This window comes from Bos mutus, chromosome 6, assembly GCF_027580195.1.
Source record: "Bos mutus isolate GX-2022 chromosome 6, NWIPB_WYAK_1.1, whole genome shotgun sequence".
Classification (NCBI taxonomy): Eukaryota; Metazoa; Chordata; class Mammalia; order Artiodactyla; family Bovidae; genus Bos; species Bos mutus.
In genome coordinates this window covers 97,439,755-97,465,857 of record NC_091622.1, presented here as the reverse complement: position 1 = coordinate 97,465,857, position 26,103 = coordinate 97,439,755, and the positions used below count along the sequence as shown (strand labels likewise).

The 26,103-nt window shown below is 38.1% G+C and overlaps 1 protein-coding gene across 12 annotated transcripts in view; it reads left to right on the top strand.

Annotated features, from left to right (window-relative positions):
• The window catches only part of LIN54 (lin-54 DREAM MuvB core complex component), a 64,810-nt gene extending 39,170 nt beyond the window's left edge, over positions 1–25,640 (top strand). For 6 of the 12 annotated variants that reach the window (XM_070372613.1, XM_070372609.1, XM_070372614.1 and 3 more), the window contains 9 exons: positions 8,673–8,889; positions 14,120–14,193; positions 14,540–14,737; positions 16,330–16,421; positions 17,210–17,281; positions 18,055–18,157; positions 18,314–18,451; positions 19,847–20,049; positions 22,801–25,634. In XM_070372613.1, the coding sequence (XP_070228714.1) occupies positions 8,673–8,889; positions 14,120–14,193; positions 14,540–14,737; positions 16,330–16,421; positions 17,210–17,281; positions 18,055–18,157; positions 18,314–18,451; positions 19,847–20,049; positions 22,801–23,002 (1,299 nt within the window). In that variant the 3' untranslated portion in view covers positions 23,003–25,634. Of the gene's footprint in view, positions 1–8,672; positions 8,890–14,119; positions 14,194–14,539; positions 14,738–16,329; positions 16,422–17,209; positions 17,282–18,054; positions 18,158–18,313; positions 18,452–19,846; positions 20,050–22,800 lie in introns of all 12 variants that reach the window. The other 6 variants (XM_070372620.1, XM_070372616.1, XM_070372619.1 and 3 more) reach the window with 3 other exon arrangements.
• Positions 25,641–26,103: the final 463 nt, after the last annotated feature.

Here is a 26,103-nt window from a genome sequence, read left to right as displayed (position 1 = left end):
ACAGCCACTAATCTATTTTCTGTCACTGGGATTTTGGCTACTCTACTTCATAAAACTGAGATTATAGATTATTTGTCCTTTACTCGTTATTGGCTTATTTCGCTTAGCATAGTGTCCTCAAGGTTCACCAATCAGAATTTCCTGCCTTTTTAAGGCTAGATGATTAATGCTCCATGGTATGTATATTCATTTGTGGATGGACACTTGGATTGTTTCTATATATTAGCTCTTATGATTAACGTTACTATGAACATTAGGTGTACAAATATCTCTTGGAGACCCTGCTTTGAATTCGTTTCTTTAAAATCTCTCTAATAATGTGGTCCTTTTTTATTGAATTTTTTTAAAAAATTATTTTTAATTGAAGGATAATTGAGTCATTTCTAATGAGGTATATGAACCTAGAGCCTATTATACAGAATGAAGTAAAAAAAAGAAAAACAAGTATCATATATTAATGTGAATATATGGAATCTAGAAAGATGGTACTGATGAATCTATTTGCAGGGCAGCATAACTATAATTATATATAATTCCCTGGTAGCTCAGCTGGTAAAGAATCCGCCTGCAATACAGGAGACCCTGGTTAGATTCCTGGGTTGGGAAGATCTGCTAGAGAAGGGATAGGCTATCCACTGTAGAATTCTTGGGCTTCTCTTGTGGCTCAGCTGGTAAAGAATCTACCTGCAATGCAGAAGACCTGGGTTCGATCCCTGGGTTGAAAAGAATACCCACTCCAGTATTCTGACCTGGAGAATTCCATGGACTGTATAGTCCATTGGGTTGCAAAGAGTCAGACATGACTGAGAGACTTTCACTTTCAGTGGAGATGCAGACATAGAGAAGAGAGCTGTGGACATGGGGGAGAAGGAGAGGGTGAGACAAATGGAGAAAGAAGCATGGAAGCATATACACTACCATATGTAAACTAGATAGCCAATGGAAATTTGCTGTATGGCTCAGGGAACTCAGACAGGGGCTCTACCCCCAGAGGGGTAGGAGGGGTGGGAGCTGGGAGGGAGGTTCAAGAGAAGGGGACATATGTATACCTACGGCGAATTCATGTTGATGCACTGCTTTCAGTTCTTTGGAGTCTATACCCAGAAGCTGAATTTCTGGATCATATGGTAATGCTATATTTAATTTTTTGAGGAATCACAATAACTGTACTATTTTACATTCCCACCAACAATGCACAAGCGTTCTCATGTCTTTGTGTTCTTGCCAACACTGTTTTTCTGATAGTAGCCATCCTAGTGTATGTGAGGTGGTATGTCATTGTAGTTTTCATCTTTCACTAATGATTAATGATGTTCGAGTATTTTTTCATGTATTTATTGGTCATTGTATATCTTCTTTGTTGTCCAGTCACTCAGTCGTGTCCAGCTCTTTGCAACTTCATCCTGGAGTTTGCTGAAACTCATGTCCATTGAATTGATGATGCCCTGATGGTTTAGTCACTAAGTTGTGTCCAACTCTTGTGATCCCAAGGACTGTAGCCTACCAGGCTCCTCTGTCCATGGGATTTTCCAGGCAGAAATATTGGAGTGGTTTGTCATTTCCTTCTCCAGGGGATCTTCCTGTCCAGGGATCGAACCCAGGTTTCCTGCACTGCAGGCAGATTCTTTACCATCTGAACTACCAGGTGATGATACTTTGCAGAAATATATGTTCAAATTCTTGGCCCATTTTTTAATTGGTTTGTTTGAATTTTAGAAGTTCCCTATATATTTTGGATCTCAACCCCCCCCACTAGACATATGATTTGCAAATTTTCTGCTGTTTTGTGAGTTACCATTTTACTCTGTTGACAGTGTCTTTTGAGGCATAAAATTTAAAAATAGCTGCTACACCTAGGGTGGAAGCACGGAGTCCTAAACACTGAACCACGAGGGGATTCCCTGCTTTCTGGTTTTTATAAGACTGCTGCCTCCTAAATCACATTGTCTAAACTTGCCTGATATGGTCATTTGACCCTTTTCTTGAATGCTCCCATAGATTCTAACACATCACATTTAAATTACTTATCTTTGTCACTGTAACTGTGAATAAAGCATAAATTAGGTTAATATCCATGAAAAACTGGCAAATGAACACCTTACATCTTTTTTGTAATATTTCACCAGTCAGTACATTAGTGCCAAAAGTTCTAGTATCCATTCCAAGGTTTGACTCTGTCTTTAGTCATGTAATATTTATAATATCTATCTTTTCTCATTTTCTCATTTGTTTCTTATAGCTTGAAAGCATTTTAAAGCTTTCAAATTGGTAGGTTTATTTTAGTAACCTTAAGTTTGGAAATTAGGATAATATAAACATAGTTTTTCCATGATGATAAGGTCTATAAACATTCTGTCACAAATTTCTGAAAAGCATATTAAGATGGAACCCTATAAATTCCTAATTTCAAACTATATTATAAAACTGTAATAGTCAAAACAGTGTGGTATTGGTATAAACACAGAAAAATTGATCAGTGGAACACAATAGAGAGCCCAGAGATAAACTCATGTGTATGTGATCAATTAATTTGTAATCAATTAATTTGTAAAAAAGGAGCCAAGAATATATGGTGGATATTGGGAAACCTGACAGCTACATGCAAAAGAATGAAACTGAACCACTCCCTTGTACCACACACAAAATTTAACTCAAAGTGGATTAAAGACTTGTATGTAAGACCTGAAAGTATAAAACTCCTAGAAGAAAACATAGGAGGTGGTACGGTCCTTGACATTGGTCTTGGCAGTTTTTAAATAAGTTTGGGAAACATACACCATACCCATCTAGGAGATCTGTCATGCTCGTTGGCATATTAAAGACTCTTAAGAATTCCCATAGCAAAGGGCTTTGTCTAACTTTGTTTACCTCAGGGCTTCATAATTAATGTGATAAAAGTAGATTGTTTTATGTACTACCTGATCTTGAAGAGCTTATGTTAAAGAACAAGCTTTAAAGAACAACAAGTTTAAAGAACAAACTTTAGTAAGTGGTACCCAACCAGCATTGAGGAAAGTTATTATTCTGATTTTGCAGTAGATTAAACAAATAGTATCTTAATATCTGTTCAAAACAAGGAGATTTGTGTAGATGTCCCAAAGCAGTATAAGAATTTCATTCAGTGGTAACATTCTACCCTGCACAGATAGAGACAAAGTTATAAAGAAGCATTAGGTTGCTTGACAGAGTATGCACAAGATTGAGACAAACTGGAACCAAAACTCATATGTCCAAACATTTGTTTCTAAGCTGTGTTTACAAACAGAATCAAATTTTAAAGTATACTCCTCCCCCTCAAAAAAAGCCAACATATTTATATGGAACCCCACAAATTCAGGGTTTGGATATTGATTGAGCCCTCTGTCTATCTCCAACTTCACTAAATAAGAATCCTCATTTATAGAACAAGAAGAGTATTTTATTATTCCTTTTTTTCCCCCTTTAAGGAAAATCTTCAATTAAGCAAGGACTTGTGGTATTTGCTAATTAGAAAACAATAAAGAAGTATATCCCTGTATAATTATTACCTTGATATTTAAGTAAAAATGGCTTAAAAATAGTACAAAAAAATCAAGTCCATGTTTTTCAGGACAACCACTGATGCATGTTAAATGTAGCTAGTTTGAATATAAATTATTCTCTTTTTAACCCAACTGTCAGTGGGGTTAATCAGGAATAACAATAACTGAAGATTTTTACTGAATGTATGTGAACTATTTTTCTGCTGATGTGGTATGTTCAGTGAGACATGCCTTCACATGAAGTTTCTCAGGCTTCTCCAAGGAAGGTACCAATTTGTGAATTCTTAAAGCAGTTAAGTGTAGTATTCAAATGCTTTTGTCTTTTACAAAATTAGTAGCTTTGATATGTTACTTAGTTTATTTTAGGTGTTAAAAAATGCAGTTTACTCAGTGGTTGCCAAGAATTAGGGTTGTGACTATAGAGGGAAGTGCAGTAGAGTCTATTGGTGGTAATGGAAGAATTTTGTATCTTGATGGTGATGTAGGTTACATGAATTTATACAGTCTTTAGTGTACATACACAAAAGTGCATAAAAACTGATGAAATCTGAGTACGGTCTGGTCTGTGGTTTAGTTGATAGCATTATACCAAATGTCCATTTCCTGGTTTTAATAACGTCCTATGGTTATATGAGATGATTTTTTGGGGAGAGGGGAAAGTGCATATGGGAAGTTTGTATTAGTTTTGTAATTTCTTGTGAAATCTAAAGTTATTTCAAAATTAAAAAGTTTTTTAAAATGCTATTTATACTTCTATTCAGTATTCTGTGGTGGTGGTTTAGTTGCTAAGTCATGTCTGACTTACAGTCTGCATGGACTGTAGCCTGCCAGGCTCCTCCTCTGTGCATGTGATTCTCCAGGCAAGAATACTGGAGTGGATTGCCATTTCCTTCTCCAGAGGATCTTCCCGACCCAGGGATCTAACCCTGGTCTCCCACATTGCAGGTGGATTCCTCACCATCTGAGCCACCAGGGAAGTCCAAATGTCTACAGTAGGAGGCATTACAATGTCTTAACTTAAGAAAATGGGCTTCAGAGTTGGCTCTGGTTCAAACCCTAACTCAGCTGCTCTTAGCTATGTGAACTTGGGGAAGTTAACTAAATCTATCTGAGCTTCAGTTTCTCCATCTATAATGGGCATAATGATAATACAAATAGCAGTTCACATTTTTTTAGTGTTATATCAATAATATGTGATTAGTTACTGTTTGTACCTCATATAATTTAACTCAGTTAATTCTTATAACAATCCTATGTGAAAGGTGCCATTTTCAGATTTTCAAATAAGGAAACTTAGCTCAGAGAAGCTAAGTTACTTGCATAAGGTCACTCACCTAGGTACTGTTGGAACCAAGATTAAAACTCAGTCTGGATGTTCTGTTTTTGACTATACGAAACTAGCTTGTGAAGACCAACCATCCCACCAAGAACAACTAAAAAGAAAACGTATTTGTAAAATTCGTTTGAAAGCATTGGAGACCCACCAAGGGACCCAGAACCTTATAGGTCACCATCTTGAAGTCAAGGGAAGCCTAGAGAAGTCGCCTGGTGTTCAGTGTGACCCTTTGTCTTAGGGCATTTGTGAGGTGTGGCTGAGAGACTGAGAAGAAAAGCGCAAAGTGGTCCCAGAGAGTTGAGGAGCTGAACAGACCTTCAGTCTTACAGGCCTCAAGGACAAAACTTTGGGTTCAGGCCCCCAAAAGGAGAAGGAAGCTAGGTAAAGCCTGGAGTCCTAGTCGGGGGAGGAGTGAACCTGCCCCTACTCTTAACTGCCTGCCAGAAGCTGACTTGAATGCTTTCTGGAGGAAAACAAAAACATTCTGAGCCTCAAATTATTTACTTAATTTTTCATAAACAGTGCCTGGTACTCAGTCAAAAATCATTAAGCGTATCAGGCAACCAAAGTATTCAGAACAGGTATAGGTAGTATAATTATCAGATTGGCTTTTTAAATAACTAAGATTAATATATTCAGGAATTTAAAAGCTGTGACAAACCTAGACAGCATATTAAAAACCAGAGACATCACATTGCCAACAAGGTCTGTGTAGTCAAAAGCTGTGGTTTTTCCATTAGTCATGTGTGGGTGTTAGAGTTGGACCACAGAGAAGGCTGAGTTCCGAAGAATTGACACTCTCAAACTGGGATGCTAGAGAAAAGTCTTGAGAGTCCTTTGGACAAGCAGGGAGATCAAACCAGTCAGTCTTAAAGGAAATCAACCCTGAACATTCATTGGAAGGACACACTGAAGCTCAAGCTCCAGTTCTTTGGCCACCTGATGCAAAGAACCGACTCATTGGAGGTGACCCTGATGCTGGGAAAGACTGAAGGCAGGAGGAGAAGGGGGCAACAGGAGATGAGGTGGTTGGATGGCATCACTGACTCAATGGACATGAGTTTGAACAAACTCCAGGAGACAGTGAAGGACAGGAAACCTGGTGTGCTGCAGCCCATGGGGTTGCAAAGAGTTAGACACGACTTTGTGACTGAACAACAATTTAACAAGACAAAGAACTCCAGCAGGGAATTAAAAGCTATAAAAGGGATCAGATGAGTATTTTCAAACTGAAAGCTTAAAACAGATTAAGAATTCAGTAGATGAGTTTGTCAGCAAAAGAGATACAGATTAAACAAAAAGGATTAAATATTTTTTGAGAAACAAAGAGTAGAGAATTTCTCAGCAGACCAGTACTTAAGGAAATCCTAAAGTGAGTTCTTTAGGCAGAAGGAAAACAATCCCAAATGGAAGCAGAGAAAGAGTATAGAAAGGATGGAAAGGGTACATTTGTGGGTATATTTAAATTAATATCTTACAGAGTTTCAATTAAATGGAGAATTTAAAAATATTTACATATTTTTGTAACACAAAGATGGGGCAGGAATAAATGATGTTAGTGTTCTGTGGTTCTTCCGTTGTCTGGGTGATATTTAAAGTACTGATTTAATTCCAACATTGAACATTGTAGTCTCTAGGGTAATACTATATAAAAATAGTAACTATATATAAATAACAAACTACCATGGGGGAAATAAATAATAAAACATTTAACCCTAAAGCAGGCAAAAAAAGAGAGGAAAAGGGACAGAAGAGGACAGGATGTTCAGATAGGGATTAGTTCAATGGTAGATTTAAATCCACATAGTTATTTAACTGTTAGATGTAAATAGATGTATACTGATAAAAAATATAGTCAGATCTGATTTTGTCCTCAGAGACCCAGTTATATACAGCATGTAAGAGTTGTAGTGTGAAGTTTAGAGAAATTGAGAGAATTCTCTGGCAGTGAAGTGGTTAGGATTCAGCGTTTTCACTGCCATGGCCCAAGTTCGATCCTTGGTCAGGGAACCAAGATCTTGAAAGCTGTGTGGTGAGCCAAAAGAAAAAAAAAAAAAAATTGAAAGTAGAGTTGGAAACACAGTATACTGTGCAAACTTATCTAAACCAGCCCCCATATTTGCGGCTTGCTGTACCTAGCTCCTAATGTGATTGTTAGATTCAAATTCGATAATCTTAGTGTTTTCAGAAGCACTGCCCTCTGTGTGTATTAAGTATGCAGTAAATTTAATTATTATATCTGAAGCACCTTGTTTCTGTAACAAAATTTTTCTTTTTTATTAAAGATGAATGTTAATTGAAATATAGTTCACTTACAGTGTTGTGTTAGTTTCAAGTGTACAACAAAGTGAGTCAGTTATACATGTATGTATCTATTCTTTTTCAGATCATCTTCCCTGATGAGTTATTGTCAGATATTGAATATAGTCCCCTGTGCTATACAGTAGGTCTTTGTTGTTCATTTCATATAGAGTAACATGTATTTGTTAATCCCAAATCCATAGTTTATCTATCCTCCCCCTCTTTCCCCTGCCTTGTTTCTTAAAATAATGTTCTTTTTCCCTTTAGAGTTGATGTCCCAAAGATAATGTCTCTTGCATCATTATACACCTGACTCATAGGTTGCTTGACTCTTAAGTAGCTTCCATATGTATACATTTTTTTAAGCTTTATATTTTCATTTAACTCACTGACCATCAACCTGTTTTATCTTTATTTTAAATCTGCTTTGTGGTGCCTCTGCCTAGTGATAATTGTGAATTATTTTATGCTGAAGTAATGTACTTTGACTACTACTTGGAGAGTTGCCAAACTAAAGTGACACTCTTCCTTTTTCCCTGTACTTTTATGAAAATGGTCAAATTCTTCAGAACTATTCTCTCATGAATTGTTATCCATAGAATGAATTTGGGCTACCTCCCTCATGTCACCTGTCTTTTAGCATGAGGGCTGTTTGAAGAATAGGTGGGGGTGTAATTCTTATCAAATAGTACCATAGAACTAGTTAGAGAATTTTGTCTGGACCCTTTCTTTGTATGACAGCCTGTTGTACATTGGTTAAACATTAATTGGAGACATCTTAAAAGACTTTTGTTCTTTTCTGCCTTTGATGTTTCATTTAGCTTTTTGGAGAGTCACATTGCTTTTTTGTTGGACTGAAGGAAAGGATTTTAAATGATTATATTGACTTAGATCTGAATCATCTAAAATTAGTTTCCCTAGACCAACCAAAATATAGTTGTAATTTTGGACTGAGTTTGGCCTTCTGCCCATAGGCTAGTGGGTACAGTTGTATCTGTGGGATGTTTTATATATATATATGCCTTCCAGAATTGGCTAGATTTAATGAAGGCTTTTCTTTTGATTTCTTTCTCCTTTAGGACATGTGAATATGAAATTTGCCATAGTTAATTTGGTGGGTAGCAATAAAACCAAATATCTGTGTCCTTTTTTTGTCTGTGTTGAAAATGAGGCTTATTTCTGTAAGTTTTAAAATAATCTTTTTCTTACAAATTTTACCTGATATTAACAAAACTGTATGAGTGCTTGTAATTTACACAGTAGTTTCTTCATAGCAAGTCATCTGACCTAGACTGTCAAGGAAGTTAACTACTAGAGATGGAAGGTAGAACTCACTGATTTTGGTTACACTGGTGTTTTCATTACTATTCATTTCTCTTTGAACAGGTCATTCCTTTCAACAGCTGTTGATGCAATTCAGGAACATACTCTTTTACTGAGCAATTGTCATAAGTGCCAAGGGGTAGGAAAGTGAAATCCCAGATTAATGATAGCCATGTTGTATTGTTTAATAGGCAGTGAAATCAACTGTGCAGACCATCACTGTTGGAGGCGTGAGCACATCACAATTTAAGACAATTATTCCTCTGGCAACTGCTCCCAATGTCCAGCAGATTCAAGTGCCTGGAAGCAAGTTTCATTATGTCCGACTTGTTACTGCCACAACAGCCAGTAGCTCAACCCAGCCAGTTAGTCAGAATCCCAGTACAAACACTCAGCCTCTCCAGCAAGGTTGGTAACCGTTTTTTTTAAAAAACACTAATGAATGTTTTAAACCTTATCATAGGAAGTGATCCTTTTCTTGCTGAAATCCTGATTAAGCAGGCATTTCAGCTGAGAGTTTGAATCAGCAGCTGTTGCAGAAGGCAGTGAAATAGAATATATCCCAGTTGTATATAACTATAGTATTTTGTTCTGCTAGAAACTGATACATAGTGTGCTGTAATACCAGATGATTATTTATCAGTTTGTGGGTAGCCATTTGATTGCTGATTTAAAAACCTACCATTATGCCAGTGGGATTGATTTAAAGGGAACCCAATTATTTATAATCTTTTTTACTAAATGACAAAGCTGTCTACACAGGGTTTGGGGTCAGTTGAAATGACCAGTAGGCAAGGTATAAATGATTAGTATGTACTTCATCCTTTATGTACTTTGAATTGATAATGAAAATCAGTTAAAATGTTATTTTGCTCAATTGTGTTTTTCCTGGCAAGTATTCCTGTTAGTAGTCCTACTTCTGTTTGTACTCAATCCTTCCAGCTGCCTGATGTACATACACAGATTCACACATATAACCTTTATCCACATTTATCTACTTGTTAAGAAATTGAAACTGAAAGGATCAGGACAGCTTATATTTAGGGTCTAATTTTTTTCCTTGGAAGATCACTGCATATTCCATCAGTGTCAAATGGCAGGTGAATGATGTGTTGTTTATTGGATGTAGCTAGACGGATTAAAGACCATTTGTTTGCTCCTTCATTTTTATTAAGGGATCAGAGGGTTGGAGCTGTCCATTGCTAATAGCTCGTTCATGTAAGTCTAAGGGAAAGTGGAAGCAAAAACTTGTTTTATAAATTACTGATGGGAGAAAATGGAAGATGCATTAGGGAAATAGTATTTCGGTGTGTATTCTATTAAAATTAGACACCTCAAGTAATTATGTTTTCTGTTCTCTCTTTAAACTGATTATGAAAGAAAGTCTTCTATAATTATAGTGTTCTTAATGAGAGGAAAAATGACATTTGCATGTACTGGTGACTAAAGGAGTCAAGTTTATATTCTCTCATTACTTAGGAAGTGCTGCTTAGTGCTACAGTTTTCTTAGATATCATAACGATATAAAGCAGTCACTAGATACAGTTGGTTATATTTTATGTTTGTGTGTTTGTATGTATGCAAATATGCTGAGCTTCCACTTCTAGTGTGACTTAACACTGATTGATTCGTCATCGAGAATAAGTCTTTGTTGTGAGCAGAAGAGGAAGCTGAAGATCTAGGAAGAGTAGAGGAATGAGTTGGGTGTTTCATAATTCTGGTGTGTGTACTGGTTCCTTCTTTCCCCACCTACATCTGTCTCTCTGCTTCCCTCTGCTTCTCTGTTCTTTGCCTCCTTGCGGTTCCGCACCCCTCCTCCTTCCCCACAGCTTCCTTTTTGCTTACCTTCAGTCTCTCTCTCTGTCCCCTCCCCCCATGTCCTTCACATCTGTCTATTCCCTCTTCCCCACTACTTGCATACATATGCCACCCATGATGTTTCCCTTCTGTTCACCCAGTTTTCCTCTTTTTGTCTTTCTCTCCTATCCCATGGAAGATCTGGGTGTATGTAAAAGATATTATTTCATAGGAATAACGAATTAATGCCTCTGTTTTCGTTAGAGATATACTAAATAGTTACTCCAGTTCTTGAAACATGCTAAAATCTTTCTAAAGGCTGGATTCCCTATGAGGGATTTACTTAAAAGCCAAAGGGAACTGGGCTCATCTTGTTCATTTTCCCATCAAAGCCATACCAGTAGTCAAAGGTTCTGCCCTGTTAATTGCTGGCTGGATGGCAGATAGCACAATAGAAGGACCCAGAAGATTGCTTGGTTAATTAACCTCTTTAAAATATAATCTACAGTCTTGGTGAGGGAGGAAATCAACTTAAGAAACTAAAAGCCCTCAAAGCAGGTATGGTTTCTGAAGTTTTGAAGGAGACTATTTTAAAAGGATTCTTCAGAATTCCTATTGAAGACCAAAACATTAAAGATTATGCCAACTTCTGTGGAAGCTGCAGTAGGGATAATGTGGGACCAAGCTCAAAAGTTGAGGAGGAGAAACCTCGACTGTTGACTAAGACGTGTGACGTCAGTATGACCATCCCCACCGTGTATATTTGATCATGTTCTTTTTTTCTGGCCACTGTGTTTTCTGTTTTCTCCATTCTCCAGATTTTCAGTCAAAACCCAGCATGCAGATGCCAAGCTAATGTAAACCTAGAGATCCCACGTTTTCCAGCTGTGTGTGTGTACATGTGTGCATGCTAGTGTGTGCATGCATGTGTGTGTGCACACGTGGGGACACTCCCGCTGTCCTAATCCAAATGAGATCCACTCACGTCTCCCGTGGGAGGTGAATAAGGGCAAGATGCACACTCCTTCCCCGTCATCTCACAGCCCACCAGGAAAGTTCCTGCATTTCTGTGCACTTGCCCCCAAATCACTGCTGGCACACTCATGGAGCAGTGACCAGCGTCGCCTTTTCAAGGAACAGGTGGTGTAGAGAGCCCCCTCTTCAATGTCCCAGGCATGAATTCAGGCTTTTAATTTCTTTTTAATTCATCTTTTAATTCTTCATAGTATCGCTGAGACCAGTCTAACCTGTATTAAAATCAAATCAGAATAGGAAACAGTTTCAATTCGGGTGTCAGGTGTCACTGCTCCTGTAATTCATGGTCATACACTTTTTTCATATAGCAACTTTTTCGAGATACAATTCAGATCTACCATAGGATTGATCCTTATGTTAAACACGGGGCAGTTTAGTGATGTTTAGTATATTCAGAGACAGCGCAGCCCCCCCGCACTGACCGCGCACTCTTTCTGGAGGTCTCTCCCTTTTCCACCTCCCCCCTCCTCCCTAGTTTGTTACCTTGCTGAGGAGGCCTGCGCCCTTTCAGATCAGAGTACTCTCTCTCGTCTCGTGTTCTTCCAGGGCTCTCAACTTTTGTCTTCAGCCATCAACCCTTCCATCCCGACCAAAAGTAAAAAAGACAAGAACAAAGAAAACCCTCTTAACATTGTTAACAGCCTTTCTGTTCAAGGAAGTCTGTTCTTTACTGTTCAGAACAGTTTGTCTCAGTGTCCACAGCAGTTTATTATCTCAGCCTCTCTCATCGCAGGCCCTAGGTCTTTGGTGTAAGTAAGACCTGAAGGATGTCTTCTCAGGTGCCTCCTGTAGACTGTGGGAGTGGCAGCAGGCTTGATTGGAACTTGTGCGCCTTCTGATCCAAACATACAGGTCTAGGGCCAGCCTGTCTCCTGAATCTCATCATCTCACGCCACCGCTCCATGTCGGCTTTCATCTTCCCTTCCGGTCAGCGCATCCTTGAATGTTTCGTGCTAATGGCCACCATTTTCCCTTTCACTTGAGGGTTCCAGGACGGCTGACTCTTCTTCCCTTGTGCTTACACCTCTCTCCATCCTTTCCCTGCCACCCTGACTTTTCAGCTCTCCCCTCCTTTCCACTCCCAGTGCCCTCACCCCAGGTCAGGCTCTCGGGCTCTGTACTCGTCCGACTGCCTTTGCCCCTCACAGCTCTGTTGGGTTTTACGTGCTGCTGCCACGGACCGCTTCCCTCTGTGCTCTTCCAGTAGCGTTTCTTTACATCACAGTGCTCAGAAACTTCCGATCGCCTACGGAATTAAAAACACAGACGACGCATATAGATCTGTGCCCTGACATTCAAAACCTTCAACAAAACAGCCAGAGTCAGGCGCCTTTTGTTTTTTTTTGCCAGCACTAGACTACTTTTAGAAGGAAATGGCAACCCACTCCAGTGTTCTTGCCTGGAGAATCCCAGGGACAGGGGAGCCTGGTAGGCTGCCGTCTCGGGGGTTGCACAGAGTCTGACATAACTGAAGCGACTTAGCAGCAGCAGCAGCAACCTACTTTTAACCCCTAGTCCCAGCCAGACTTGTCTGTTTCCAAGCATTTTGTGAAGAGAAGCTTCAGATGTGAAGCTTTCCAGCATCAGGCCCCCCACTTGTCAGGCTCTGCCTCTGCGGTGACCTCCCTCCTCCAGTCTTCGTGCCTGCCCTGCAGCCTGGCCTTCGGTCAGGACCCATCTCAGGCTCCGTCCTCCAGTCTGCATGCCCGCCCTACAGCCTGGCCATTGGTCAGGACCCATCTCAGCCTCCGTCCTCCAGTCTGCGTGCCCTCCCTGCAGCCTGGCCGTCGGTCAGGACCCATCTCAGGCTCTGTCCTTCATAGGATGCAGCTCCTCCTGTTCCCATCCCCTGCCAGGCATATGTATGTTCCGTCTCCTCTGGACTCCCATGGTGCTGTCTCTTTTTTAAAATTAATTTTTATTTTATTTGAGTACTTGTCTAATCTGTTCTGCTTGAATGTAATAATCTCTTTGAGCAAGTGTCTTGTACTGTAGTTTCCCTGGAACACTGTCCACAATGACATTTGTGTAGTAACAAGGGTTGTAACGACACCAGTAACAATAATGGCTACTAACATGTATTGAGCACTTGATGTTTGTTGAGCACTGTTCTAATAAATTTTCATGAATTAACATATTTAATCCTCTTACCCTGTAAAGGAGATACTACCCTACACTGCAGGCAAGGATACAGGAAAGAGAACTTAAGTAGTGAGAAAGCAGCAGGATTGGGGTTTGAACCCCCCAATCTTGGCTTATGACTTAGGAGACTGTGTTCACTTTTTTAAATTATTTTTTTACTGAAGTGTAGTTGAACTAAGGGGATGATATTATTAACCTTCCTGCTATACTGCCTTTTAGTAGTACTCTAAATAATGAATTGTACAAGAATGATATTTTCTCTGGCTTGAATATAAACACAGAGATAGAAATAGATAGAACAGCATGGTAACCCACGCTCCCGAATGGCAGTTTTTAATTTATGCATCATTTCATCTGACTGGATTTAGTAGTGAATCTACATAGCCTCTGAATACAGGCTGAAATATTTTCAGAGTATCTTAAACGACAGACAGTCCCTCATAAAGCAGGCAGACTAGAGCTATCTTAGATGTAAGTTCCCCAGTACATGGGTTAAAGAATTTTGAAAATAACTCTCTTGGTTAAAGATTCTTCCAAATAGGAAACCAGTGGAATTATTTAAGCTTTTTCATGAGGATATTCTGAAGGAACTAAGTGTCTTAAATGTTTTAAACAACTATTTTCTGTAAATAAACTGTCCTTTTCCTCCCTCCTTTTTACAAAGCTAAACCAGTTGTTGTTAACACCACCCCAGTGCGGATGTCCGTCCCACTCGTCTCAGCGCAGACAGTCAAACAAGTGAGTGTCACGCCACTTCTCTCAGTCTCTCCCAAACAGAAGGTTACCTCTAGAATTGAAAGTTAAGAAAAGATTTATTTATGTATTTTTATTAAAGCAGAGTTGATATACAATATTATATGTTACAGGTATACAGTATAGTGATTCACAGTTTGTAATAGTATACTCCATTTCTAGTTACTATAAAATGTTGGGTATATTCCCTGTGTTGTACAATATACCCTTGTAGCTTATTTCTGTATAATGGTTTGGACCTTTTAATCCCCTAAGTCTAAGAGATTTCAACTGAATTGAGAAGCTATGAAATTTATTTTTGTGGTTCCTGATACACTGCCTTTCTTTGTAGGTTGTTCCAAAACCGATCAATCCAACTTCTCAGATAGTCACCACCAGCCAGCCACAGCAGCGGCTCATCATGCCTGCCACCCCACTGCCACAAATCCAGCCAAACCTCACGAACCTGCCACCAGGCACTGTGCTGGCACCAGCTCCAGGAACAGGGAATGTGGGCTACGCAGTGCTTCCTGCTCAGTATGTGACTCAGGTATGGGCAGAAAATCCAGTCACTGCATTTCAAAAAGCTTATGTGTGCATGTGTGCTCAGTCGACTATTTGCGACCCCATGGACTGTAGCCCTCCAGGCTTCCCTGTCCATGGGATTCTCCAGGTGAGAATACTGGAGTGGGTTGTCATTTCCTACTACACGGGATCTTCTCAACCCAGGGATTGAACCCACATCTCCTGCATTGGCAGGCAGGTTCTTTACCCCTGTGCCACCTGGGAAGTCTCCTTGGAAAGGTTAATCAGGTCTAAGGTGTCTAGCATTGTCACGTTCTAAAACTACTCAAAAACATGTAACTCAGTGTTGAAGACTCTTCCCAAAACCTTGACATGTTAATAAAAATTTCCAAGTCTATTTTTATATATCTTTAGCATTTAGATATGTACAACACAAGTCTGGTATACAAGCTCCTGATTTGTATACAAGTTTGGAGCTGAGAACAGTTTGGTGGGAGGGCGAGATCATGTAGATACAAGAGAAAGTAGGTTGAGTCAAGATGAGCCGTCCCAGTGAGTTTAGAAAGGGCTGTGACTGTAATGAATAAGATGCCACTGACTTGTTCTTAGAAAGTAAACTGTGAGATGTGTCTCCAGGTGACGTATCTGGTAGCTGTCTGTCCAGACCTGGTCCTCTTTAGATGACAGCTGTAGATGACGTCTGGTTATCTTTGGCATCAGAGCCACATTGTCTAGTCAGCTGGCTTTCATTAGGACTGCTGCTTTCTAGGAAGCAGATAGAAGTTTTCCTTCTCGTGTAAGAATCAATCCCTGGTATCTCAGATGGTAAAGAACCTGCCTGCAGTTGAGGAGACTCAGGTTCTATCCCTGGGTTAGGAAGATCCTCTGGAGAAGTGAGTGGCAACCCAGTCCAGTATTCTTGCCTGGAGAATTCCATGGACGGAGGAACCTTGTGGGCTACAGTCCATAGGGTCACAAAGAGTCAGACATAACACAGCAGTTAACACTTTTACTCTTCTAAAGTAAACAGCTTACTTTTCTAAGCTGTTGTTCAGTTTTGATGTACTCAGATTATAAGAGAGAGTCAGATTTTTCTGTGTACTTTAAAGAAATGTACTTTGGAGTATAATATCTGGGTACTGGTTGAAAAAATTAGTGTTCAGTATTTGTATCATTAGCATCTCTTTTCTTAGAATGAGTATGAAATAGAAACTTAATTATTATGCATATAACTTCTCATTTCTGTAACTTGTGATAAATGACCCCAGTTTATTTGCAAGTAGACACATTGCATTTTTCTTGCCGATACAAGTTACTATAGTATTTTCAGGACATTCACTGAGAATTTTCTAATTTTGATACAATTATTCCTCTGTGAAAGAATTTCTCCCATTTGTGCCCTGTAGTACTTTAAAATGTTCACATTGTTTTTTACCTCTGGTATTAGTTTTTGGTCTTTAAAAGAGCTCCATGAGGTAGTAAGTATTTTTGTATGAAATTTTCCATTCTGTTATTCCTATTTTAAGAGGTGATTTTGTGCTTCTTCCCCATCATTATATTTAGGAATATTGTCCATTTTTGTAAACAGGGTCTGAAATTACCTTTCTTTATATGTAGCTCCAGCAGTCTTCCTATGTGTCTATAGCAAGCAACTCCAACTTTACCGGAACACCTGGTATCCAGACCCAGGCAAGGCTTCCGTTCAATGGGTGAGTGAGTTATTTGAATATGTTTTAAGTTGTTGCATCAGGTTAAATGCCGCGTGAAATAGCCATACATATTTCAAAATACATGTATTTGATTTTTCTCCCCTCAAAGCCATGTGAGCATGCCCCTGCAGTACTTTTTATTTTGTAATACTTTAAACAGAAAAGTTGCAGGAATAGTCAGAGAACTCCCAAATTATCTTTTACTCCCAGTCACCAATTCAGCGCAGGTGTTTTGTTATTTTCTGTCTATTTTCTCTATCTCCTCCTGAATATGTCTTAAAAATGATATTACCTAGTTTTTAAATTATTGTTTAGAGCCTTGCTTTGGCGGGTTTTTTTTTTTTTTTAATCCATTAATTGCTGTCTTTATAATATTGGTTGAGAAGCTTAAGTTACATGGAACCAATCTTCCCCTTCTCTCCCCTCCTGAACTCCAACCTCACACACCCTTTTCTACTTACTACATTTTATAATTGAATCTCAAAAGAGTTTAGGAGATTTCAACTTTAGTTCTCTTAGAAGAGAGTACTTTTTGTGGATTGTTCTTTAGAAACTGTTGATAACTTCCTTTTCTGTTTTAGTCCATATCTTGGTTTTACCTTTCTTTTCACATTACTACTTGCTTTTTGAATTTAATGTATATGGAACAACATAGCAAACTTTTATTAGAGGTGGATATATTTGTTAAAACTTTATTTTAGGAGGAATTTACAGGTTAGACACTTTTATAATTTTACATAGTTACCTTCGATTAATTAAAACGTGTATTTTTGTGTGTGTCTCTATAGCATAATCCCATCAGAGTCTGCTAGTCGGCCCAGAAAGCCTTGTAATTGTACGAAATCGCTGTGTTTGAAATTGTAAGTCTTTTTGCTACTGTTTCCTCATTTGATACAACTGAAAATGCTTTAAAAAATAAATGGAGCTAACAAAATTCTTAATAGACTGATTTCGTAAGTCCTAAGTAAACAGACAAGTGAATGCTGGAACACGTACGATAGTGTACAGACACTCTGTGTTGGCAAGAGAGCAGCAGTTTTAGGGTCTCTGCCACAGGGGAGGTACAGCAGCATGAGACAGACGTGGTCTCTGTCCTTACTAGTCAGTTTGAACTTACTAGGACCTTTGTGTTTGGTCTCCTAAGTGAGATGGTACTCTTGAGTAGTCTTTTAAATTGCTGATTAATTTGCTTGTTAGTACTGAACTAAGAGATTGGACATGAAACAGTTAAATAAAATGCAGTGGTCTTATGAGGGTTTAGAATCCAAAGAAACATGACAGTAGTTCAAGTGAGCAGGTTCCACTAATAGAATTTAGCCCATGTTTTTCCTTTTTGTGATTTTGAAATAACTTACTTTTGAGTGCATAAAGTCACATAGCTCTTGTGTTGACAGCTGTTACTACTAGAACTAAGTCTATAAACCAAAATTGTAGAGGTCGGGGGCTTTACCTTTGAGCCCTGTCTTGTAGTTGACAGTCAGTGTATGTTGTCAACTCTGTAAGTAAGTGGCTCAGAGTACATTTCTAAAATGCTTTACTGCATGTATAATGTTACTAAATAAGATAATTTCTAGCTTTGTGTTTCTTTAAACAATGACTTTTTATGTGACTTATGCTAATTTTTATATTCCAGATATTGTGATTGCTTTGCAAATGGTGAATTTTGCAACAACTGCAATTGTACTAATTGTTATAATAACTTGGAACATGAAAATGAAAGGCAAAAAGCAATAAAGGTGATTATTTTTTATTTCTTTTATCTGACAAGTTTCCCGTTTCACCTGTTTTTTGTTGAGCTCAAGTATTTTACAAAGGAAGTTAATTCCCTTTGCAGAGTTGAAGTTTAATCTGCTGTGATTTAACATGGCTTGATATTTGATCTGTTTTGATAGGCATGCCTTGACAGAAATCCAGAAGCTTTTAAGCCTAAGATAGGGAAAGGGAAGGAGGGAGAATCTGATCGACGTCACAGCAAAGGATGTAACTGCAAACGATCAGGATGTCTTAAGAACTACTGTGAATGCTATGAGGTGAGATGGGTTGGGAAAAATGATCTAACCATCTTTTGAAAATAACTTTAGAAAGGGCATACAAAAAAATTTACTGTGGGACTTAACCTGGCGATCCAGTGGTTAAGACTCTGTGCTTCCACTGCAGGGGACGCAGGTTCGAATCCTGGTCGGGGAACTAGGATCCCGCATGCCTCACAGCACAGCCAAAAAAAAAAAAAAAAAGTTTATTTGTAAATTGGGAAATTACTTTGCTTTTGCAGTTGGAAAATACTGCATTGGAAAAGTCAGCCTTAATTTGAGGAAGACCTGCCTTCTAGCTTCCCAAGCAGGACTTCAGAGGAACAGTACCTTCATTTTGTCATTACAGTTTGGGGTCTCATTGGCAGCTTTATAAGCTCATAACTTCTTGTACCTGGAAGTATGCAAACCATAGTACCAGTTTATGGATTTTCAATAAAAATAACATCAAAGTGGATTGAAAACTCTGTAGTAGTGGTTCTTCACTGAGGGGTCTTACTACACAGTTTCTCCCCCAGAAATTTTTTGGGAAAATATGTGGATAACAAAATAACCTGCATTCCAGGGTGCAATCCTGAGAGTGTAGTCTTATCCTGCCCCAAATGCCACTAGTACCCTGTTGAAGAACTCTGTAGAAAACGAAATTCTATTAGGAGGTTTGCCTTGTGAGCATAAAAGTAGTTACGGAGGAACATGTAGTTGCTGGATAAGACTACTGAACTACTGAAGGGTTTGGGGCATCCAGAGGGAAATGTAGGGTGGGAGAGGTATTCATAATAAAAACAGCATCTGTGAAATCCCTTTAATGTGATACTCTGTGTGTGTGTGTTTGCATAAGTGGGAGGTCACCAACGTGTTCATGGTGATTTGATTGAGGTGGCTATATTATGGATGACCTTTATTTTTTAATATTGTAATGTATCACTCATATTTTTTAGAATGAATATACGTTACTCATGTCAGGAGGAAAATCTATATAGTGAGGGAAAACTGGTATGGAAGGCCTCAAGCCAGCATAGGATAGCCACTCTCAGAACGGCCAATACTGGACCCGTCTACATGCAGCGCTGGCCCGCTGGGTGTTGCTAGCAAGAGGTGTTTCCATTTTATCTTCCGTCAGTTGACCAGCTAACTCTTATCTGTTGACTTGGTCACGGAATCTACTGTGGTTATGTCCTGTGGTTTTTGTTTTGTTTGTTTTTATTGGCGTTCAGTTGCTTTACAAGGTTGTGTTCGTTTCTACAGTACAGCAAAGTGGAATGAGCTGTAATACATATACATGTACCCCCGCCCTTTGCCACCGCAGAGCACTGAGTAGAGTTCCCTGTGCTGGACAGTTGGTTCTCATTATCTTTGGGTTTTGATTTGGAAGCTTTTCTTTTGTAAATCTTTTAGGCAAAAATAATGTGTTCCTCAATATGCAAGTGTATTGGCTGTAAGAATTTTGAAGAAAGCCCAGAAAGAAAGACACTGATGCACTTGGCAGATGCAGCTGAAGTAAGGGTGCAGCAGCAAACAGCAGCGAAGACCAAGTTATCCTCTCAAATTTCAGACTTGCTGACCAGGCCAGCACCAGCTTTGAATAGTGGAGGAGGAAAGTAAGTTGACATTTTAATAGCTTTTTATGGTATGATATATTCATTTCTGATAAAGTTTCCCTTGGGGGGCAGAATTGGGCTCATATTTTTGGTTGTTGCAAACCTGACTTTTCTGTTTTCTACCATTAATTACTTGTGAAGGAATATAAAAGTAACAGAAAAATCACTGTCATATATAGTTGTAAAATGCTCAGTAAAGTTTTAGGTCACTGGGCTTATTAATTGGATTTCTTCCTACTAAGATGAGGTAATTATGTAATTTGACAAACTCTGAAGAAAAACAAAATTTTTGTATCTCTTACTGGTTTCCATCTTTCTTCCCATTCTTACCTTCTCTTGCCTTTCCCGTGCCCCCCTGGCACTTTGCCCACCTCATTGGAGCCCCTCACATACTGTATTGTTGAAGCTTCTTTTCCTAGACTGCCGAGCTCTGGAGCAGGAAAGCTGGAGCCTTACAGTCGGGCCGACCTGAGTTTTAGAGTTACCGGTGTGCTCGTGATTTGTGACTTTGACAGGCACTTCATCTCTCTGAGCCTCACTTCAGTTTTCTTATCTTTACCATCACCCTTTTCATGTGGCCGTGAGGAGTCAAGGAAAGTTTGGCAGGGCCCAGTGCAACAGTCTGGAGAAGGACATGGCACCCCACTCCAGTACTCTTGCCTGGAAAATCCCATGGACGGAGGGGCCTGGTAGGCTGCAGTCCATGGGGTCGCGAAGAGTCGGACACGACTGAGCGACTTCACTTCATTTTTCACTTTCACTTTTCACTTTCATACATTGGAGCAGGAAATGGCAACCTATTCCAGTATTCTTGCCTGGAGAATCCCAGGGACAGAGGAGCCTGCTGGCTGCTGTCTATGGGGTTGCACAGAGTCGGACACGACTGAAGTGACTTAGCAGCAGTAGCAGTGCAACAATCTTCTGACTTGAATTTGTATGAGTCTGTAAGAGGTTAATTTGAGGAATTACTAAATGGAATGAGCCTTGCAAATGGTATTTTATTTAAAATGCCTAAGCTGAAATAAGATCCAATTTATAAAACTTATAAAAGTAAGGCTTTTGTACAAAACATTCTGGATATTAATTCTAGAGAACTCTTATTACTGGCCTATAATCAGCAAGAGGTTCTGGGACTGACTGAAGGAGAAACGGGCAGACACCTTCATGAGAGGAGCCACAGGGGGTCCTTTCTGGTCCCAGTATACCTTCAGATGATTAAATCTAATCGCCTGTTAACCGCTCAGTTGTGCCAACTCTGTGTACTCCATGGGCGGCAGGCCACCAGGCTCCTCTGTCCATGGGATTCTCCGGGCAAGAATACTAGAGTGGGTAGCTTTTCTCTTCTCCAGGGGATCTTCCCAACCCAGGATTGAACCCAGTCTCCTGCATGGCAGGCAGATTCTTTACCACTGAGCCACCAGGGAAGCCCAATCTAATATCTATGTGGAGATGAAAGATAATGTTACGCTAAAACATTTACAAGTAATTTTTCAACTCTGAAAAGTGTTTGTTATTATGAAGTGTGAAAGAACACAAAATTATACACTATAATCAAAACTTAAGTATAGAGACTTCCCCAGTAGTCCAGTGGTTATGACTTCATGCTTCCAATATAGGGGGCAAGGGTTCAATCCCTGGTCAGGGAACGGAGATCCCATGCAGCACAGCCAAAAGAAAAAAAAACACCAAGTATAAGACGAACTGTATTAAAAAAGCCCTGCTAGCATGTTAATAGGCTTTTGTCTTTGAGTGGCAAAAATTTGAATTTTTTTCTTTCCATTTACTCTCCATAGTTTCCAAATACTATATGATGAATGCTACTATTATACATGATTACTTATACAATATTATTGTAATATTAACTTTAATATTTTAAGATTATATTTTCTAATTTAAAATTTGAAGTTTTTATATTTTAATGTTTTATATTAAAAAAATTTCCATGCAAGTGTGTAGCAGCTGCAATCCTGTTACCCTGTCTTGTCCTAGTGGGGCTTCATTTCTGACTTCATTCATTTGGTGGGCCCTTTGATCAGTGACTGCTCGCTTACAGGTTGTTTAGTGGTTAGAGCAGGTTACCTGATTTTAGTCTCTTAGGCTTTAAGACTTGGTTCCACATAGCTAGCCTCGGGATGGATTCCTCTGAGTTAATACTCAGTAATTTAGGTCTTCATGACTGAAACTTTCTGTACAGAACAGCATCTGTGTCCCCATTGTTTTGTTTTTGTTATGGAATAATGGAAACTTTTGGTGTGGTTTGTTTTTTTACAAAAACACTATAAGGGCCTATAGGAAAGTGCTTTATTTTCTCTGTTGTCCAGGAAATGACAGTGCTTTCAGTTTCCAACATTACACATTTCATTCATTGAGCAGATATCCGTGGAGTGTCTTTTTGTGTCAGGCACTGCTCTCAGAAGTGCAGAAACAAGAGTAAGTAAAACTAAAACTGCACTCAGAGCTTACATTCCTGAATCAGGAGGACTTCTGTTACAGCAGTAGCCCGGCAACATGTAGAATTACATCATTCAGTTAGCCAGGTAATCTTGTCTAGGTCAACGTATTTTATATCAAATGTTATATTTTAAAAATGTGACGTTCTTTGGGATGTGCTTGTGTTCATGGCACGAACTGTGGTGTTCACTGTGCCAGCTGAATCATGAAAATGTAGACAAGTTGTCCAGGTGAATGTCAGCCACTTCTGCCGATATTCAACACCACCATCATCTCTCTCTCTCTCAAAAATCATTGCAGGTTGCCATTTACGTTTGTCACTAAAGAAGTAGCTGAAGCCACGTGTAATTGCCTTCTTGCCCAGGCGGAGCAGGCAGACAAGAAGGGAAAATCAAAGGCAGCTGCTGAACGGATGATACTTGAGGAATTTGGGCGATGCTTAATGAGTGTCATCAACTCTGCAGGAAAAGCAAAAAGTGACCCTTGTGCCATGAATTGCTAACTCTTGCACAAAAAAACTGCTAAATGGAACTGTATAGAAAATTGAAGGTTCAGGGACACTTGATTTTTCTGGAAATAGCTTGATAATTATTGTATTGTTAATTCAGTCCTTGAGACCTGAAATTATATTGATGGAGAAGAAATTTTAAAGGAGGAAATTAGTACATTTAAAATCTTAGTTAAATCTTCTTATGCCCCTTCTAAATTGAATTTTTCTTCATTGTATTATATAGGTTTTTAATTTGCTTGGGTTTCTTAAGAACTAGATGTTCTATCCTTCTGATTCTATTGACAAAGAACATTTATAAATTACTATTATATAATTTATAATGTATGGCGTTATATGACTTTATTCCAGTACAAAAAGCCAAAGTAGTACTGGTATTACCCAGTTATTCTTTGGTACTAGCAGATAGAATGTCTGTATAAACAAATTTTTATGAAATATATTCAAATGACATTTTGTGTTTAGAAAAGGACTATCTTTTTAAGAAAAATCAACTTTTTAGGGTGAATCCTGGAATAACATCCTGTTGTCAACTTTGGGAATTGTCAGAAGGGGAAATCATTTATAGGCACACTTTTAAAATAAAAAAGTTATTTTGCTTTTTTAAAAAACATAAAAGTGTTAAAGGACAGAAAATAATTCTCAAAAGATGGACAATTTGTTTCTGCAATAAGGAGTGACTAAGAAAAGTTCTGAGATGTTTCCATTTTCTTTGAGAGAGGCGGTATGTATTTGAAATAATAAATTGTCAGTGATTAAGGGGTACTATTAAAATGAACGGTGCATATGAATAGAAGTAAACATATTTTTATTATGTAGTGATAAAGTAGAACCTTACATAATTATCAGGTATGAAATTTGGCTTGGATGGAGAAATAAAGGGTATTGAAGCTCTAAGAGATGAATTTAGAGGATTTTTCATCTATACATACAGTTCTCTTTAGAGACTTTTGAACTATGAGGTTTCAAACCAATGTATGGCTCTTCCTTGATTTACTGAAAGGGGCCTCCTAACAGAGCTTTCAGAATTATAGTGGGGTTTCTTTTTATAAGGGAAGCTTAATATGGCGTTATTTTTAGCCAGTGATTTGGTAAGCCTACAGTATGAGTGTTTTCATATAATTACTAAAATAACATAAATCATTTTCAATAATTCAGAATTCAAAAGCTTTATGAATTTAACAGCCCATTATAATAGGACTCTGGATTTTATGATGAGAAAAAACCATGTTGGAATTCAGACATTTTATTAGGTACCTTAATGCTCAGTAATTAGTAGTATATGATTATTACATTTCCTACAAGGAATCTATAGTTGTATGTATTAAGTGTGTATATATGTTCATATGAACATGCAAGATATAGGCAATAGAAATTAAGTAATCCAAAAGAAGATTCCGTTATTAAGTATCTTCCTTTTGAAATCTGGATTTATAAAGTCATAGTGCAGTAACTTTAAATGTAGATAGTGCCGACATCCTTAGCACCTCACTCTAGTATGTTTAATTAAAATTTGTATAAATGTAAATTAGTGTAAGAGGATAAAGTAATATCTAATCAAGTTATTTTTCAAAAGATAACAATACCTTTTTGGTCCACACCTAAACTGTGTTCATTTTGTACATATTCTGTGTTTAATTCTAATTGCACCTTTGTGATGTGTATTTATATACAGTGTGCATAATATGGTTGTGAAATTTGGATTACAATTGTAGATTATGTATGATGGCATTGCTTGAGAATGTTTTGCTTGTAAAAATTTGAAGGTGCAATCAAATGCTACTAGTTTTTCTGATTTTCAAGAAGCTATCTAAAGTATTAAGCCTTTTCCTTCCTGTGTAGTACTTACTAAACAACTTTTTGTATTTAGGCATTTGCATCAAATTGCTGAACAAGATTAATATCCACATTAGTTCAACAATTTTAAAAGACTATTTGGGGAGGGTTGGGTATATAATTTTTTAGCTCTATTTACATCCCAAAGTAGAAAGATAAAATTTATATTTACTAGAGCTATTCAAAGAATACACTTTTCTATATTGTAAAAACAGGAACAGCAAAGTAAATCATACAGAAAATAAACATTTATACTATTCTGTAAAAAAAAGGTTTTGCATTTTTTTCTTTAATACTACCACTTTTAACTATTGAATATGCAAGAAACCTTTAAAAATATCTGATATTAAATAAACTTGACATTACTTCTGAAGGTACACAACTGAAAAATAAATCTATCATTTTGCCCAATTATCATGAACATAAATTGCTGTGAAATGAGAATGTCTTATTTCCACTCTTCTTTTAAGTAGAAACTCAATCTACTCTTTCCTCTTCATGTTTGATGTTCTTATGGAGAGCACCTTTCTTAATTTCCTTTTCTCAAGAACTGCAGGTCTCACCTCTGGACTGTATGGGAAAACAGAAACTTAATGTTGCAGGTAATAAAACAAGCTGAGCAGTGACACTGCAGGACAGACAGCTGCTTTAGCCTCCCCGTTTTCTGATACGGACAACTGCCATTTTCTCAGTCTTATGTAAAATGTGAATAAAAATACCTTTAGAAAAGTTTTCTATTTTTATTGTTTTATAACACAAATAACTAAGATGATGAATACTTGTTATGTAATACAGCTTCAAACCAGGACCTCCAGCCCTGTGATCGTACTGCATCCTTAAGTATTAATCCTTAAGTATTAATATTTTATATAGGAATTCTGGAGCAGCAGCTTAAAGGAGAGGGAAGTCAATCAGCTAAGAAGCCTTTATTACTATAGTTACTTTTCATTATGTTAATACTTAGGATTTTTTTTTTCTTGTTAGGGCTTCTTTAATGCACATTTTTCCCCTTACCTATAGACCAAATGTGAACTTTTTTAATCCAAGTAACTTTATAAAATACTAAGTTTTAAAGGCTTTAATTAAAACTTTATTTTGCATTTAAGGCATTTTTAGTTTCAAAAAGTATATTCAGAGTAATGTTTATTATAAGGCCACAGACTTCAATGTAACTATAATTTAGTGAAACAGTGACATTTTATTTTCTTGGGCTTCAAAATCATTGCGGATGGTGACTGCAGCCACGAATTTAAAAGATG